Source organism: Anas acuta, chromosome 8, assembly GCF_963932015.1.
Source record: "Anas acuta chromosome 8, bAnaAcu1.1, whole genome shotgun sequence".
NCBI lineage: Eukaryota > Metazoa > Chordata > Aves > Anseriformes > Anatidae > Anas > Anas acuta.
In genome coordinates this window covers 4,717,279-4,736,932 of record NC_088986.1, presented here as the reverse complement: position 1 = coordinate 4,736,932, position 19,654 = coordinate 4,717,279, and the positions used below count along the sequence as shown (strand labels likewise).

The 19,654-nt window shown below is 44.6% G+C and overlaps 1 protein-coding gene across 21 annotated transcripts in view; it reads right to left on the bottom strand.

Moving 5' to 3' along the window:
* Nucleotides 1–19,654, bottom strand: part of DAB1 (DAB adaptor protein 1) — a 421,093-nt gene that overhangs the window by 3,517 nt on the left and 397,922 nt on the right. For 13 of the 21 annotated variants that reach the window (XM_068689787.1, XM_068689782.1, XM_068689783.1 and 10 more), the window contains 4 exons: nt 19,503–19,611; nt 10,298–10,846; nt 9,354–9,481; nt 8,346–8,417 (listed from right to left, as the gene is read on the bottom strand). In XM_068689787.1, coding sequence (XP_068545888.1) covers nt 8,346–8,417; nt 9,354–9,481; nt 10,298–10,846; nt 19,503–19,611 — 858 coding nt within the window. Of the gene's footprint in view, nt 1–23; nt 6,990–8,318; nt 8,418–9,353; nt 9,482–10,297; nt 10,847–19,502; nt 19,612–19,654 lie in introns of all 21 variants that reach the window. The other 8 variants (XM_068689795.1, XM_068689791.1, XM_068689800.1 and 5 more) reach the window with 4 other exon arrangements.

Sequence of the window (19,654 nt, the reverse complement as noted above, 5' to 3'; positions counted from 1 at the left end):
TATTTCAGAAAAGGCATGCTTACAATCAATTTCCTCTTCCATATTGGCTGTGCACCGATCCTCAGGAGGTATTGCTGGGCATAAACATATGAAGAAATGAAATGATATTTATATGACTAGATGATTTGAAGTTTACGGGCCAGAAATGTAGCTGGCATAAAAGGCTGTAACTTGCAGCAGGCTGAGAATCCCACCCCGAGAGCGCAACAACGGCACTTAGCTGTGGGTTTTACACAACTCATGCAGAAAAAAAAAAAACACTTGCAAGCAGAAACCACTGCTGAAAGCTGAACTAATGAAGCTGTGATGGGATTAAAATAACAGTATTTTCAGAGAGATGTGGCGTGAGTCGCCTATGAAGAACGAGGAAAGCCAGCTCCGTGCAGTTTGATTAGGAGGCTGTGTAGCCATTAGTACAATCATTAAAGCTGGGAGGAAAACATGTCAATTTTCTAACAGATATTTTCTTGGGGATTTCCTGGATGTGGGGAGCAGGGGGGGGAAAGCTGCCATGTCTTTAATGCTCCTTCATAGCTGACACTCTGCGTGTTCTTAATGTTATGCTCGTCTTGGCTGCAGCGTGAAGCAAACCATCCATGGGCCCTGGAATCCACTCGACTTCATTCCCAGAAACTAATTTATTAAACTAAGAATGACATCTAAAAAAAGAACAAGACAGGCAGAAAGGCTAATTAATGCCATACTGCATTAACTCTCCGCAGCTTGATAAATATTCAAATACCACGCCGCTGAATTTCACCAAGCTAGAACCAACTCACGGTACAGCAGCGTCAGCAGAAGCTGGCTTCAAGCAAAAGAACTGAGGGCTGGCAAATCGCTGGGCACTGCGGACCCAGAAATGTCTGGAGAGAGCCAGCGCTGGATTTTAATCACTGCCTTTAGAGATGGTGCTGCTGATCAGAAAATCAGCCCCACGGGGGCTGCATGCACTTGGTGTGGGGGTGTCTGGGCAGAGTGCAGGCAGTGCCCCGTCATGCCTAACCCAGCAGCTCTTGGTGAATGAAACAGCACCGTGAGCCTCCTTCCAAAATATGGCCTGCTCCCTGTGTGCCAAGGAAAGCTGTATCTCTTATCTTATCAAACATCCACATTTGTGGAGCCTGTGCAGACTCCTCTTCCCTATCTTCTACCCACAAGAAGCCCTGAGTACAGCACGAGCATTAAAAGAGGATGAAAGAAATCTCTCAGAATGATTAAATAAAGGCTGCGGAAATTATCCACAGCAAGAAGCAAATACATGTGGTGACCTTGAGAAACCAAAGGTAATCAGAAGAGATGAGTGAGAGTAAATAACTGCATCTCACATACTGCGTGCTGACTCTACCTACGCCAATTTTCATGTACTGCAGACGTGAGGCTGGCAGAATGATCTATCACAGCTAGTTCAGAGAAAATCTGAACTAATTAATGTGGGAACCCGACACACACCAGGCCATTCTTCAGGCATTTGCTGAACCTGAGGTGATTGCGACAGGAAGCAAAAAGGAAGGAGGGGAAGAAAAAGGGAGGGAGGGAGAAGATCACTTTGGAACAAAGGATGTCGATTTTTCGAGTGCCTTAGGGAATATAAAAGCCTTTAAAAACATTGAATGTGCTTGTTAGAGCTCTCTTCCAATATCTATAAGACACACAGAGACACTGAGGTAACAGGTGTCCTAAGGTGTCACTGAACCTGGCATCACTGGAAGAGGAGGGAGAGTTCATCGCCAGCCATGAGCACTTCCAACAACGCACAAGGGAGAGTTTTCAGGCAGAAAATTCAAACTTTTATTCATACCCAATATGAACATACACTGCATGTGGCAAAGGTCTGCCTCTGTCAACAATTTGAATAACGTTTCTTCTCGTAGATCAAAACATTCTGAATGAAAAGTGAGCTCTTACATCTTCCTCTAGGTGATTTCCCCCTTCAGATGCATAAATGAGAAATCGATTGCTGTAATTTTGTGCAATCTTCTCAGCTTTTTTTTTTTTAGTCAGTGGGTGGGACTTGTTTTCTAATATTATTTTGAGATAATTCAACAGTGCCTCTTGACTACAGCCCAACACTGTAAATAGCAGCTATAAAGAACTTACAGTGATGCTCAGGAGAGCAAAAGAGAGCAGTAAAGGACAGAAAAGCAGCACAAGGAGAGTTCAGTACTGTTGACAGCACAGATCCTCCCTCTCACAATGCCAGGCAGAGGAGTTTTCACCAGGAGTATTTTGCTGGGCCTTGGAAGCAGAAATCTTCACATACTAATGTGGCTTTTTATGCTGAACCTATTTCTTGCCTTTAAATTACAAGAGATTGCAAGAAAAGGGTATGAAATCACAGATCAGATATCTGACTGAAGAGGCAGGTTGCAGGAGGGGACCAGCAAGTCTAAATATACATGTCGTAAGTTAAACATCTAAATGTTAAGGAATCTAAAAGTATGTTGTGCAATTTTGAGTTATGAACTCTCTTGGAATTCACTGAAAAAAATGCTAAAGAGAAAAATTTCCCTTTGTATGCTACATTTATGTATTCCAGAGATACTTCCTGTTTAAAATCTTGTAATTCTTTCCATTTTCAGGAACATTTTGCACAACAAACAACACTGTAGCAACGAGTATGGATTTTTGGTATAGTGCACTACTGCATGAGATAACTGGGGTGCTAATGGTTCTGAGTAACACTGCACCCAATTCAAAGGCATTAACACCTGCTCCCCAGCAGAACTAGGCGTTGGAGAACACCTCCAGCAGATTCAGCACTACTTGGGCTCGTGCAGGTGAGCTCACTCACAAAACATAACACAGGACTTGGTTAGGAAGCAACTATTTTCACACTGGCAGTCCTTTCATCACTGCAAGGCACCCTGCTATGTGCAAAGCTTCAGGCAAGATGTACTGAGTTGTAGAGGTGAGGCCCGCATAGATTTCTTTGCCCTTTACAATAGATTCTCAGCACCAGTTTTACTCCTGGCTGACTGATCAGAAAGGTTAGGCTCAAATGATAGAGTTTCATGAAATAAGTGTGCTGGAACACCAGCCAAAATGAGAATCTTGTGCTGGGGATGCAAGTGAAGGGAAACGGGAGTGCAATGCATCTTCTCTATTGCATTCTGATGCAATAAAATAGGACAGAGTAAACTCGGCAAGCAGTATTTAAATTAAATAATCTTTGGTGGAAACACGGGCAGTTCCTATTCTCCCATTAACAGCCTGTGGCTTCTCTTTGTTTGTTTGTATTACAGTTAGCTGTATAAATATAGCAACCTTCTCATTAAGGATTGTGACTGAAGGGTGCCTCTATTCTTACTGCAAACCTGCCCAGGAATATCTCCTAGTCTCATATATCTAGTTTGATTGCTAGCATTTTACAAGTCTTCGTCATTTTAGTATCAGCATGGATGCAATACAACCACAACCTGAAAAAAACAATGAGAACTACTTACACTGATGAACTCTGCTAAATCTTGGTTGTGGAATAATAATGAGTTGCAGCATAGAAACACGCCTGTTATTTCTGGGCTGCTTTCCTAAGAAAACAGGAGCCATTAAATTATGCTTTCTGTCTATGTAACTGCCAATTTTCCTTAATAACTTTTGAGCCCAATAGCCAATTTGAAGCAAATTGTTCAGAAGTCTCAAAGATACTAAATTACCGCAAGTGTCCTGAAAATAAGTTGTTGTGCAGAAGACAGGGAACTTTTAAACGACCTCATTACAGAGAAAGGTAGGAGAGCTCGTGCCCTAATTGAATTGCTGGATTGTCAATCAGCAAGCGCGTGGCTGTAGACAAGCCACCTAGTTTGTTGTCCCTTGTTCAGAGGAAGAAGTTGGAGAAATTGAAAGGTACCTGGCTGCTCCAGGCAAGCTTGCAGACATTGGAAAAGCTGTGAAACCTGTGTATGAGCTGGTCATGTGAAAACAGACAGACAAAAGGGGCAAGTGAGGGGATTGCAGCAGTGAAAGGAAGGCAAATCTGCTCACAGAACAGCCTGGATTTCTCTTCATCCTTCAGATTCCCTGGGAAATACAATGATGAACAAACAAGCAGGAAAATGGGGCCTGAAATGACAATGTGGGGATCTCTCTGGAAGAAAGCAGTATTTCCTGAACTGGGATCCCTTTCCAAGTACATAACCCTGTCAACTTCTCTCTAAGGTCCATAACCCTGCTCAGTGCTGTTTCTTCAGTTTGAGAGCACTAGGGGCTACAGTAGGAGTAGGTCACCTAAAATCATTATGAATTTCTCTTTGGACTCTGTTCAGTTCCTATTGAGGCAGATGAATGACAGTAACAGATCCTGCAAAGACAGTCTTCAGTGTTTGAGCCCACTCTGATTCCTCGTGCAGCAGAAAGGGGCCAGAAAGGAACAGCAGGTTGCGGAATCAGCTTCATATGCCCTACTGAGGCTCACAAAATCCTCAGACTAAGCCAGTGCTTTGTCCTTAAGTTGCTATTTTCTGTCAACTTCACAGTAACAGCCCAGATAAAGACTTTTAAGTAGTCCGTTCTGGAGCTGACTAAAATGATTAGGAACATTCATCACAAAGAATGGCACAGGCTGCGAGATGGAAGATGGCAGCAGGCCACCAAAGTACCACCAAAAGCTGATAGACAAATATTCAAAGGAACTGTTGCTCTCCTGACAGTGCTGATAGCATCGTGAAGGGTGCGACATATTTTGAGGGCTTTTAATTGTCTGCACACATTTCACAGAACAACTAAACAACTTTCTGAGGAAGATATGCTCTAGCCACAAATGTTTTGAAGGCTTCCTGAAAATCTCTCATGAATGACTGCCAGTGCAAGTCTTGAGCTGGGCAGCATATCAATAGAGCTGTACTTCTTCCAGCATTTTAAATGACTTTTATTGGATTAATTGTGGCACCAAATACCCCCTTTATTTGCTTTCAGAATTTTCACCCTGTTGCTAATTTGCCTTCAAGAACCAGTTTGTATGGTCCGTAAGGAGTCCTTCCTTGTTCTTACCATGCTTGAAGGCTCCCCTTCCTACAGACTTTCCTAAGCTTTCAACTCTAAAGCTTCAGCGCTTCTTTGCTTCAGAGTGCAATTGCTGAGGTTGAGTTGGGGGCTGAGGCTGAGATAGCCCCGTGAAAAGAAATATCCACACTAGGGAGGTCTGTACCTAGCACCCCTAACATCAGGGTCACTGCATGCACCAGGGTAAAGGGGGTAACCAGGTGAAAATTGCTCTTTTCAGACTTTTTGGATTTATCAGCAATGTCAGTAATGAGAAATGTTCAGCACATTCAGCATAAACATAGCTAAGTACAGTTCATTCCCTTTCTTCTTTCACTGCAGTTACCCACCACACAATCTATAGGCAGCATCAGGAATTAAATGTTAATCAGCTGAAGATGGCAGTCTTACTATTCACTGTTCTTCTCACCTCTTCTGGAAAATCACTACTCATCCTTGACACAGCTCATGAACAAAGGGAAAACAACTAGATACAAATCTTGCTATGAACAGCTCTGCAAACAGTTGATTTTTTTTTCACCTGTGAAGTCAGGCCTTTCATAGGCTGCTCCTTATCTCCAGCCATAAAGGGAGAAAAAAGTAATTTATCCATATAATGCCACATTTACCTGCTAAGAACCCGTAGCCATTTGTAGAAGAGTTACTTATAAGAATGACTACTGTTAGGATGAGGTTTTGAAAGCTTAAGTTGAAGATCACAAAAGGGAGAGACAAAACACGGAGAAACAAAGATACTTGCTAGAAGCCACTGAATTATATCTAAATGAGAATAGGGGATAGCAGAAGGAATGAAGAAATCAAATTGCTAAGGTACACTGAAAGATCAGGGCACAAAACTATAAGCAGGTGAGTATCCTGAATACATCGAGACAAAGGTAAGTAAAGATGTTGTATGGGCACAGCTGATTTAATACAAATGCTGGGAACAATATTTGAAATTTCTGAACACAATACTAAGTCTTGCTCCTGAGAGGTCCATTCATCTGAGCTCCATACTGTGGTGTTCTTGGTGTGAAGAACCATGTTCTGAAAGAGCCAAGTAATCTCCATCTTGCACACAAAAGTGGCTTTTAAGCAGGCTGTGATTCTTTTGTACTACATGCTTCTCTCCATTACGTTTCTCTCCAAATGCAGCCTCAATACACAACCCAGTAGTAAGTCCTGAACTGATCATTTTCCATAGAGATTAGAGTCTCCGTTGCTCTGATGATACCAGGCTGCAGAATTAGATGGGCTGGCTTCAGCAAGTGGATTTCCCTCAGACTGCTGGATGGCACTGCACTGAGGCACAATGATGCTCGTGTATCTCCAGTGTATTCACTGGAGAGATGCTTCTTTTTGTTTAGCTTCCTGCTTACTGCTCTTAGGAATTACTATATCATAATCAATGGCATTATTTAACACTTCCCAGAATGTATTTCTGAGCTCTCTCTATATATAATATAGATTGTATAGATGCAAGATTGTAAAAGCATTAACAGAAAACACAGGAAAAAAACACCCTATGGAGTCACTGGCAAAATATTGTTCTTGTAGGACCCAGGGACTCCTGACAGGTAGAAGAAAGTAGTTTAGTAAGCGTTATATAAAAACAGAACAAAAGGTGTCCCACACTTGACTGTCTCACACTGTAGTATGCATCAACAGACTTCAATCACTGTTACAAGCAATTCCCAGAACTCCTGATAGGCAAATGTGCGTGGTGCTAGCTTACAAATGATGCTAACTATCTTTGTGACAGTCAGAAAATTAGAAAGAGATTTTATCATTATTCTCCCTGTGATGAATTTCAGAAATATCCCAACAATGATAAACCATAATAAAAAAATGCACGTAGGTTTGCAGAGTGTAGGATTCAGATAAAGGTCATATCCTTTTTCTTGATCTAAGAAGGAAATCCTGAAACGCTCTGAAGCTGGAATAGCTGGCTTCATCAGTGCTGGCTGGGGTCAGACGAAGGCAAGGCCAAATTGCTGTGTGGCATCATCAATCTGCAAGAAGCAGTTCTCGATGGAGTACTATAACCAATGGATAGAGTCAGCCTAGCTTGACTATATCCAGATACTGTCATTTTTAGACTCAAGGAGACACAAGGCTTAATGCTATGTTTGCTTCAGCCCCCTAGAGCTGAGCTGAGTAAGGGGGAGATGCCTTCTCTTGGCACTGTATCTTATTAAGAGATAATCTTATTACCCCCAAGTAGATCAAAGCTAAGTTATCATAAGATCTTTTTTCATAACCATATTTAGTACACAAAGTAAAGCGATTCCTAATGAAACTATTAATTTTGAGTTGAAACCAGATTGCCTAGGCTCAGGGCAGATAAGTCACTGGTAAACACAGTGTGATTTCTGTACAAAAATAAAAAGGGTTCTACCATTGTTATGGATTTCTTACAGGAGCTCTGTGCTGAAGCACAGAAGCAGCACCAGATCATGTACTTGAGTAATACAAACCATGAATGGCAGACAGGGAGAAGATAATGAAACGTATCCTTCAAATAGTAACACTAGAGTGTATTTGGATGGAATAACAATGCTCAGCAGACATAAAAATTTGTAGCTTTATGGTTTCTTTGGTAGAACTTATATACTGTATTGAAGCAAATCACAAAACCTTCACAAGCAACCACATTTTCAATGTGTTTTGTAACACAGAAGATGAAAAGATCATCTTTCCCTTCTGTCTGGGTTTAAATGACTTACGTTTGATGAGTAATTTTGAAAATATCAGTATGCCAATGCTAATATGAAGGATTATAACTTTCAGATGTTTTTAATTTGCAGTTGGGGATAAAAACATACAAGCCCATTTCAATAATTTTTACATGCAGATAATACATTTGTTTCTTCTGCTGATTTATACGTTGATTTAGAGTAGAGGTGTTCATGTATCATTATATAATTTAACTTAATGTTTGTTATGTCTGTGGGTAAGATGTCTTATTCCACTTAATATGTTACATCTGCCTAAAGGCCAGACTGGGTTTAATAAAAAAAAATGTTCTGCATAATATACTGTTAGTAATGGCTCAAATTTCCTATTTCCCCTTAGAATTTGAACACAAAGTAAAATAAGTCTACATTTCTTTAAAGCATGCAGGCAGCTGAAACACATATTTGCATAAGTTGCAACACTTAGTGAATGGCAAAAGCCATGCAAACCACTGAGCATGAGGAATACACCGTGGATAATGGAGGGGAAAAAAGGAAGAGATGAAAAGGAAAAGCAAACCATGCATCCATGAAAGCAATGGTAGGCACTGGTGGAAGAATAAGTGAGCACCTCAGGGTGTAGAGAAAAAAAGGACAGATACCTACCCCAACCTGCGCTATCTAGCTACCGACCTGTGGACTTATAGTATCACCAGTTGGCTCACCAAATGGATCACTGTTGGATGAGGCCTGAGACCCATCAGGCTAGAATACAAGAACATAACACCTTTTTTTCTCAACAATAGAAAGTGAAAAGTCAACACGAGGTTATTTTCATGCTGTGGGCATAACAAGTACATCCTATCTCATGAAAACTAGAAAGCGAGACCTCACCATTGATATGTTCTCAAAAGCCATAATGTTTTTTTGTAGCTGATGCAGGCAGGAAAAGACTACACCAGTACCTGTTGGAGTCCATGCAGGAGATGCCACAGACTTCAAAGGTACTGGATTAGATAAACCAGAACTGCAAAAGGCCCTGAAAAGCAGTGAATCTACATGAATCAGAAAGAGTTCACGCTTGTGTCATTTTGTACTTTTGGGTCCGTATTTGTACAGACTCCTTCTTGCCTTTGGTTCACTTAGGCTCTTATCTGCCTAAGATACCTTGTGATTTAAAGTCATCTCTTTTTGATACCATTTCTTGCTTTGGTTCACTGAGACTAAGGCAAAGAAATAGCAAGGGCCAGAACATTGAGGAATGCAACGAGGCAAGCAACTGGGATGCCAGAAGGTGCAAGACAACGTCAACCATCATCTTTTAACACACAACCTCTCATATCTCTTTCTGCATCCTCAGCACGTATGTCATTCTACCTGGGACTCCCTTACCATCTGTAAGTGAATGCTGGTATGCCAAAAAGGGCATTGTACACAGATAACATATACAGCTTTACATATGAATTCTGAGTTTGGTTCCTCACATGCAGTATTAGGCTGTATCAGCATAAACACCATGCTGATGTTGTCAGCTATCAAAATCAATCCTGTAAGGGAGTCCCGTCTGCAGCTCTCCTTTAAATTCCACCCTGTCCTATTAGAATAGTTATTTCTGAGACTACCAAACAACATTTAAGTAACTTCTATCTCTTTTCTAGCTAAGAAGTGTGATCAGTATTTAGAAGCCTTGTTGCTACTCACAGCCTCCTGCTCCTCACTTTTGCTTGGGCTTTCAAATCCCTCTTCAAAGAGGTCATCTGCAGCAGGGTCGCTGGTATGAGATGCTGATGATTTTGATGGAGAACTCTGTCTGGGTGCAGGGGTTGGAGCTAAACAAAGATTAAGGTAACAGCCATAGAATAGATAACTGTTAATTAGTTCAGAGGGACACAGCAGCACAAAATTTGTTCATGCTTTATAGCCCTCAACTTACACTACCCCTGAAAACTATTTTCAGCAAAAAGCTGTAAGAGGTAAATTTAAACAGAAGTCATTATCCATTCTGCAAGTTTGATTTCATTCAGCGATTTCCAAACTAAGTTTGGCTGCATCTGGCTTATGTCTTTAGGAACCAGGGAGACATCACAACATTACATTAAGAATGCATGAGTTGCCTGCCCTATGGCAGGTAAGCAAAACATAACGTCTCTGAGTGGCCTCTGGTAAATCTGCCTCATGAATTTCTTTTTCAGAAATCTGCAAAATCCCCTGTCTTCATGCTATGACCACAATAAGCTTATTTTACAGCTGTATAATGAATTTCTCTGCATGTTCAGTACATCAAGCTATTAGAATAAATACTCATCTCCTAATTTGTACCGAGTATGGCTTGAATGGGACATACGAGAAACCATTTGTAAGCTTGAATGTTATAGGCATTTTCCAACCAGCTTGCATGTCCCTAGGATAGCACATATATTACTGTCATATAAACAATTAAATTTCAGACTGAGACTATTGGGGCTGTTGATTTCAATGACCTCTGTAGCACTTTTCTTTATGGCTGGATCATTTTTAATAAGCCAGACCATGCATAAGGGTTCTCAGTCCATATTTGTGTTGCAATTTACTATATGAAATGTAAAATGCTTTGAGGAGCAGCCACATTTGAGGGAAGTTATGGTAGAAAGGATATGAGTACTCACGTGAGTTTGTTGATGGTGTCGTGGAAGTCACAGGAGTCAAATTTAATTGAGAGATGTCAAAGTCATCACAATCATCTGCTTCCTGTGCCATCCCAACTTTGTTAAAGTAACTTGAGAAGGCCTCTGAGGTACAACTGAGGGAAGGCTGATCTGGTTTTCTTGATGGCACTGGTGGAGGCTGAGCCATCTGGAAATCTTTAAACATTTCTTTTCCCATTTTCTGTCTGGGCCTGTCTGTCTGTGGACTTGATCTGTTGGAATCACTTGTGGGTGGAACAGTAGCTATAGGAGCAATGGTACCTTGAAACATGGCTGCTTGTAAAGGCAAAACAGTTTGTGTTGGCATGAAGGCAGTTGGTTGGAACTGACCAGCTACAGATGGCCACGGTTGCTGAGTAGGAGGAAAAATACCGGGTTGGCCCCACGCAATCGGCTGTCCTCCCTGCATCACCTGAGCAACTGGAGGCTGAGCACCCATGGCCAACTGCTGTTGAACAAGTGGTTGCTGTCCCCAGAACGAGGGCAGAACAGCTCCCATGGCAACATAACCTTCAAAGAATAAAGAAAGCAGGAAAAAAAAATATGATAATGTCAAGAGCACGCAGAAAAAAATACACAGTAAATCAGAAATACGCAGCTACATTAGTGGTCCCAGAGCTTCAGCACACTTAAAAAAAAAAAAAAAAAGAAAAAAAAAAAGATGTGGTTGAATTCATATCAATAAACAAATACTTGTATACAAAAACAGGGGTTGGTGCATATTGGCAATACTTTCTCTGAACAGAACGCTCTTTTCTCTTCTTCCTGAGAGACTACCCCATGTGTCTGTGAATACCTATGTGGAAGGACCTCATCAGCAGCGACCTGGCAGCTCCTTTCTTTGGGGCTCAGGAGAGCCCCAAGAAAAAGAGAAAGAGAGCTTCGTGTGACTAAATTAATGAGTGATTGTCGTGGTTTAACCCGGCCGGCAGCTAAACACCACGCAGCCGTTCGCTCACCCTCCCCCCTCCCTCTCTGGGACGGGGGAGAGAAATGGAAAGTGAAGCCCGTGAGTTGAGATAAAGACAGTTTAATAAGACAGGAAAATAATAATAACAAAATAATAATAACAATAATAACAATAATAATAATATGGTGATAATAGGGAAAATAATAATAATATGTACAAACAAGTGATGCACAATGCAATTGCTCACCACTCGCTGACCGATGCCCAGCCTAACCCCGAGCAGTCCGGCCCCCTCCCCCCAGCTAGCCACCCCTATATATTGTTTAGCATGACGTCAGATGGTATGGAATACCCCTTTGGCTAGTTTGGGTCACCTGTCCTGGGTCTGTCCCCTCCCAGCTCTTACTGCACCCCCAGCCTGCCCGTTGGCAGGACAGAGCAAAAGGCTAAGATGTCCTTGGCTTAGTATAAGCACTGCTCTGCAACAATTAAAGCATCGGGGTGTTATCAGCACTCTTCTCATCCTAAGCCAAAACACAGCATTCCACCAGCTACTAGGAAGAAAATTAATTCTGTGCTAACTGAAACCAGGACATCTATCCACCCCTTATTCCATACCATTTATGTCATGCTCAGGTTACACTCTTTTCCATACATTCTAATTAGTCACCTATAGTAATCATGGTAGTGATAACATACAGTATAATATACTATTTAACATGGTACAATTCAGTTCATGGGCTATTCTCACCCAGTATTAAATCTCCTTGAGGTACACACCGGACCTCTCCGTTCTTTTGCATCACCCACCAAGTGTATCCAGGTCCCTGAGCGAAAACAATTCCACGAATAGGTTTGCCTTTTCCTGAGGCAGGAGTAGCCCAGACTGTTTTACCCAGCATATTTTTTACATGCACTACAGGAACTTTATCCCCATCTACAGTACGTAACAGGTTTGATTGGGCAGGTCCAGCTCGGTTGGTAGATCCCCTAGTATTGACTAACCAGGTGGCCTTTGCCAAATGCGTATCCCAGTTTTTGAACGTCCCAGCGCCCATTGCTTTCAAGGTAGTCTTTAACAGGCCATTGTATCGTTCAACTTTCCCGGAGGCTGGTGCATGATAGGGGATGTGATACACCCATTCAATACCATGTTCTTTGGCCCAAGTGTCTATAAGGTTGTTTCGGAAGTGAGTCCCATTGTCTGATTCTATTCTTTCTGGGGTGCCATGTCGCCATAGGACTTGCTTTTCAAGGCCTAGGATGGTGTTCCGGGCGGTGGCATGAGGCACAGGATATGTTTCCAGCCATCCGGTGGTTGCTTCCACCATTGTAAGTACGTGGCGCTTGCCATTGCGAGTTTGAGGGAGTGTGATGTAATCAATCTGCCAGGCCTCTCCATATTTATATTTCAGCCATCGTCCTCCATACCAAAGAGGCTTTGACCGTTTGGCTTGCTTGATTGCAGCACATGTTTCACAGTCATGAATAACCTGTGCTATAGCGTCCATGGTCAAGTCCACCCCTCGATCACGAGCCCATCTGTATGTTGCGTCTCTACCTTGATGGCCTGAGGTGTCGTGGGCCCATCGGGCTATAAATAATTCACCTTTATGCTGCCAATCCAAGTCCACCTGAGCTACTTCAATCTTAGCAGCCTGATCCACCTGCTGGTTGTTTTGATGTTCTTCAGTAGCCCGATTCTTGGGCACATGAGCATCTACGTGGCGTACTTTCACAGCCAGGTTCTCTACCCGAGCAGCAATATCTTGCCACAATGCAGCAGCCCAGATGGGTTTGCCCCTACGCTGCCAGTTGTTTTGCTTCCATTGCTGTAACCATCCCCACAGGGCATTTGCTACCATCCATGAATCGGTGTAGAGATAGAGAACTGGCCATTTTTCTCGTTCAGCAATGTCTAAAGCCAGCTGAATGGCTTTCACTTCTGCAAACTGACTCGATTCACCTTCTCCCTCAGCAGCTTCTGCAACTCGTCGCGTAGGACTCCATACAGCAGCCTTCCATCTCCGATGCTTCCCCACAATACGACAGGACCCATCAGTGAACAGGGCATATTTCTTTTCATTCTCTGGCAACTGGTTGTACAGTGGGGCTTCTTCAGCACGACCCACCTCCTCCTCTGATGATATCCCAAAGTATTTGCCTTCTGGCCAGTCCATGATCACTTCCAATATTCCTGGGCGACTGGGGTTTCCTATTCGAGCCCGCTGAGTAATCAGTGCAACCCACTTGCTCCATGTAGCATCAGTTGCATGATGCGTAGAGGGGACCCTTCCCTTGAACATCCAGCCTAGTACCGGCAATCGGGGTGCTAGGAGGAGCTGCGCTTCAGTACCGACCACCTCCGAAGCAGATCGAACTCCTTCATATGCTGCCAATATCTCCTTTTCAGTTGGAGTATAGCGGGCCTCAGATCCTCTGTATCCCCGACTCCAAAACCCCAGGGGCCGACCTCGAGTTTCCCCAGGTTCTTTCTGCCAGAGGCTCCAGGTGGGGCCGTTCTCCCCGGCTGCAGTGTAGAGCACATTCTTTACATCTGGTCCTGTTCGAACTGGCCCAAGGGCTACTGCATGGACTATTTCCTGCTTGATTTGTTCAAAGGCTTGTCGCTGTTCAGGGCCCCACTCAAACTCATTCTTCTTACGGGTTACTTGGTAGAGTGGGTTTACAATCAGACTGTAATTTGGGATGTGCATTCTCCAAAACCCCACAACACCTAGGAAAGTCTGTGTTTCTTTTTTGTTAGTTGGTGGAGACATAGCTGTTATTTTGTTGATCACATCCATTGGGATTTGACGACGTCCATCTTGCCATTTTATTCCTAAAAACTGGATCTCTCGTGCAGGTCCTTTGACTTTGTTTTGTTTTATGGCAAAACCGGCTTTCAGAAGGATTTGGACTATTTTCTTCCCTTTCTCGAAAACTTCCTCTGCTGTGTCACCCCACACAATAATGTCATCGATGTACTGCAGGTGTTCAGGAGCTTCCCCCTGCTCTAGCGCAGACTGGATCAGCCCATGGCAAATGGTAGGGCTGTGTTTCCACCCCTGGGGCAGCCTATTCCAAGTATATTGGACTCCCCTCCAAGTGAAGGCAAATTGTGGCCTGCACTCTGCTGCTAGAGGGATGGAGAAAAATGCATTAGCGATATCAATTGTGGCGTACCACTTGGCTGCCTTCGATTCAAGTTCATACTGAAGTTCCAGCATGTCTGGCACTGCAGCACTCAGTGGTGGCGTGACTTCGTTCAGGCCGCGATAGTCCACTGTTAGTCTCCACTCGCCATTAGACTTTCTCACTGGCCATATGGGACTATTGAAAGGTGAATGGGTCTTGCTGATCACTCCTTGGCTCTCCAATTGACGAATTAGCTTATGGATGGGGATCAGGGAGTCTCGGTTAGTGCGATATTGCCGCCGGTGCACAGTTGTGGTAGCGATTGGCACTTGCTGTTCTTCGACCCTCAGCAACCCCACAACAGAGGGGTCCTCTGAGAGACCAGGCAAGGTAGATAATTGTTTAATGCCCTCTGTCTCTAAGGCAGCTATACCAAAAGCCCACCGGAACCCTTTTGGGTCCTTGCAATATCCTCTTCTAAGATAGTCTATGCCAAGGATACATGGAGCATCCGGGCCAGTCACAATGCGGTGCTTTTCCCACTCATTCCCAGTCAGACTCACCTCAGCCTCCAATACAGTCAACTGCTGAGATCCTCCTGTCACTCCACAAATATAGATGGGCTCTGGTCCTTTATAGCTCGATGGCATTATAGTACATTGTGCACCGGTGTCTACTAAAGCCTTATACTTCTGTGCGCGTGATGTGCCAGGCCATCGAATCCACACAGTCCAATAAACTCGATTGTCCCTTTCCTCCCCCTGGCTGGAGGCAGGGCCCCCCTAATCCTGGTCAGAATCTTCTTCGTTTCTGTGTTTGAAGGACTGTCTGCTGGAAGTTGGAGCAGCAAACTTTTCGGAGAATCCCTTTTTCCTGATTGTTTTCTTTTGCAACTCACGTACCCGTGCCTCTAGGGTCGCGGTAGATTTTCCATCCCATTTTCTCATGTCCTCTCCATGGTCTCGTAAGTAAAACCACAGGGTGGCACGGGGTGAGTACCCACCATATCGTCTTCCTTGTGTGGGTGAACGCCTACCCCTGACAGCTGAGACACTGCTTTGTACAGGTGCGGAGGAGAATAATCTCTCTTCAAGTTGGTGAAACTTTTCAGAAAGTGTTTTCTCCCAGGTGTTCTCTTTTGGTCGGTGGACACTGGTTGGTTCAGGTGGGGAGGACAATAGATTCTCTTCAAGTTGGTGAACCTTTTCAGAAAGTTTCTCCACAGCTGAGACGCAGGCCTGTAAGGAAGAGGAGAGACTTTCTTCGTACTGCCGGAGTTGTTTAGCCGCTTCATCCACTGTGGGTTCCTCATCCTCTTTCCAGGCCATTATTGCCAATGAGCTGGCATATGATGATGGTGCACTCCGTACAAACTTCCGCCACATGGGTCGTGTACACTTGACTTCATCTGGATCTTTGGATGTTTGTCTCTGGTCTGGATCCTCATAAATCACTTCCCGTACGGCTAATTCCCTCAGGTACTGGATTCCCTTCTCCATAGTGGTCCACTTGCCTGGTAGACATAAAAGTTCTTCCTTGAAGGGATACCTTTCCCTCACAGCTGAGAGGAGACGCCTCCAGAGGCTGGTGGGTCGTGCTCCATCTGCAATTGCTTTGTCAATGCCGGCGTCTCGAGCAAGGGATCCCAGCCGCTTGGCTTCCCTGCCGTCTAATTCCACACAATTGGCTCCAGAGTCCCAGCACCGGAGCAGCCAGGTGACAAGCTGCTCACCTATACAGCGACCAAAATCTTTTCGCACATCTCGTAGCTCGCGCTCGTTTAGGCTTCGGGTAGTTACTGTTGATTTTTCGACATCCTCATCTTCCTCCTCCTGAATCCTTGATGGCCCAGCGTCGTCGTCATCTTCGTCATCTCTATACCTAGTTTTGGCAGAAGCCTTACCTGGGTTGGCAGAAGACTCTCTGCGTTCTAAACGACCTGAATCTCTATACCATTTTTTCACCTTCTCTACAGGGGCAGCTTGCACTGCTACTGCTCGTTTCTCTGACTTTGTTACAGAGTCTGCTACAGGGGTTGGAATACCCTCTGCAGGGTCAACTTGCACTGCTACAGCTCGTTTCTCTGACACGGCCACAGGAGCTGGAGCGGCTGCAGGAGCTGGAGCTGGAGCTGGAGCAGTTGCAGGAGCTGGGACTGGAGCAGCAGTAGGAGCTGGAGCTGGAGCGGCTGCAGGAGCTGGAGCTGGAGCGGCTTCAGGAGCTGGGGCTGGAGCGGCTACAGGAGCTGGAGCTGGAGCGGCTTCAGGAGCTGGGGATGGAGCGGCTGCAGGAGCTGGGACTGGAGCGGCTGCAGGAGCTGGAGCGGCTGCAGGAGCTGGGACTGGAGCGGCTGCAGGAGCTGGGACTGGAGCGGCTGCAGGAGCTGGGACTGGAGCGGCTGCAGGAGCTGGGACTGGAGCGGCTGCAGGAACTGGAGCTGGAGCGGCTGCAGGAGCTGGAGCTGGAGCGGCTGCAGGAGCTGGGACTGGAGCGGCTGCAGGAACTGGAGCTGGAGCGGCTGCAGGAGCTGGAGCTGGAGCGGCTGCAGGAGCTGGGACTGGAGCGGCTGCAGGAGCTGGAGCGGCTGCAGGAGCTGGGACTGGAGCGGCTGCAGGAGCTGGGACTGGAGCGGCTGCAGGAGCTGGAGCGGCTGCAGGAACCGGATCTGGAGTGGCTGCAGGAGCTGGGGCTGGAGCTGGAGCAGAATCCACCGTAGGGGTCACAGTGGCCGTTGGATCTGTCACAGGGCTTGGAGTGGCCGCAGGGTCTGTCACTAAGTTGATAGCAGTATCAATGGCAGCTCGATAGGCATGAGCCAGGCCCCAGCACGTTACAATGATTTGTGTTACTTTGGAACTGCCAGAATCATGACACCTTTTTTTCAAGCATTCTGCCAGTTTTTGAGGATTTTGCCATTGTTCAGGGGTGAATTTCCAACACACTGGGGGTGCCAACTGCTCTAGATGCCTGCCCATATCCGCCCATACTCCCTGCCACCCACAACTATCCTGCCTCCGGGCAGATATCCGGATGAGCTTCCCAAGTAGTTGTTTAACTTTAAGCAGAACCTGAAGTGCATTCATGAGGCAGAACAACAAGACTATGGTACTCTGAGTATTCCAGAAATATTCAATATCTTGGAGAGCTATTGTGACAAGCTCAGGGGATAAGAGAGTGGTGAAGGAGGAAGGCAGAGTGACCCAGGAGGATACAGGGGGGGTGAAGGAGAAAGGGAGAGTAAGCAAGTAAGGAAAAATATCCTCCCCTTTCCCCTCCACAGATTGACTCCCTAATGAAAAAAAACAATAGGTATAATTGCTAATAGTTTCCAAGATACAGTTTCCAAAGTACAGAGTCGACGATGTTACTGAATACAAATAACAAGTTAGAGTCATGACCACATATTTCATCGTCTCATAAGCCATTGCTACAACACACAGCACCATAATGATCTGAAACCAGGGCCCGGAGAGGATAAACAACACGACAGAGAGCAAATACGGAAAATAATGTACTATAATACTCAATTTGGAAAACAGGCGCAGCAGAGTTGAGATTAAAGCAATCAGCATTATGACAAGTGACTATTAAGCAGGTCTAATCCTTACACCAATTTTAGTTTAACACACTCTGGTCAGATCTGCCGTTATCTCAACCTTTCGGGCCCCACGTTGGGCGCCAAAAAGACTGTCGTGGTTTAACCCGGCCGGCAGCTAAACACCACGCAGCCGTTCGCTCACCCTCCCCCCTCCCTCTCTGGGACGGGGGAGAGAAATGGAAAGTGAAGCCCGTGAGTTGAGATAAAGACAGTTTAATAAGACAGGAAAATAATAATAACAAAATAATAATAACAATAATAACAATAATAATAATATGGTGATAATAGGGAAAATAATAATAATATGTACAAACAAGTGATGCACAATGCAATTGCTCACCACTCGCTGACCGATGCCCAGCCTAACCCCGAGCAGTCCGGCCCCCTCCCCCCAGCTAGCCACCCCTATATATTGTTTAGCATGACGTCAGATGGTATGGAATACCCCTTTGGCTAGTTTGGGTCACCTGTCCTGGGTCTGTCCCCTCCCAGCTCTTACTGCACCCCCAGCCTGCCCGTTGGCAGGACAGAGCAAAAGGCTGAGATGTCCTTGGCTTAGTATAAGCACTGCTCTGCAACAATTAAAGCATCGGGGTGTTATCAGCACTCTTCTCATCCTAAGCCAAAACACAGCATTCCACCAGCTACTAGGAAGAAAATTAATTCTGTGCTAACTGAAACCAGGACAGTGATGAAAGGAACAGTAACTTTGAAACACATCATATTTTGATAGGTGGCTATGATGGATTTTCCCGGAGCCCTTTTATCTTGCACCCACTGTAACCTCGTGGTAGCAGCGAGGGATTTTCATCTAACGTTATCCCTGAACACTTCACCATCTGAATAACCTTTCTGAGACGCAGTGGCTAATCTGATTCCGCATCAGACAAGGAGTTAACCAATTAGAAAGTCACTGTTGAATGATTCAAGGCACTCCTCCTTCTTTTTCCTCCGAAGTGGAGCTGAGAGCACTGTTCTTGCAGTGCTCTGAGTGTCCCAGGGAGAGATCATCAGTCAAAACCACGTTTCTTGTGTGCCCATGCAGAATGTTACATCGTTTTTAAATTTTGAGCACTTTGAGGAATGCAGAAAAGTCTAGAGGAAATATCAGGATTTGACTGGGTGGAATATCTTTGAAATGTAATCAAATTCTTCATGTTTCATCCTCTATTTACTGAAGACAGCACAGGAAACTCGTTACAATTGCAAAGAAACCAAAGCTAAACTAACTGCTTTTTTCTCTCTTGCTGCTGTACCTAGAAGGTATGTTATCCAGATGGATGAACTATGGTTGAACTGCCACTGAAGTTTTTGGGTTTTGCTTTTAATAACGTTGGTAAATTCTAAATAATGTATTCTCAGCTTGTTAATGACTTGTTTTGCCTTGCCCTGCAGCACTGTCCTCAAAATCCTTCCCACTTCCACTGCACTGAATTAATGACAAATACTAAAATGCAAGCCTGACCTGAGAACTGATGACCAAATTTGAGTCAAGCCCATATTTCCAGTAGATTTCTTACCTGAGGGTACGGCAGCAGTGCTGAAAGGTACAGAACCAAACATGTCTGTACTAGCAGGAAGTGACTGGGATGAAGATGGGATAAAGGCATCACCTGGAGTAGCAGGAGTCTGCAGTAAGGCAGGAATAAAACACAACAATGACATGTCAGCT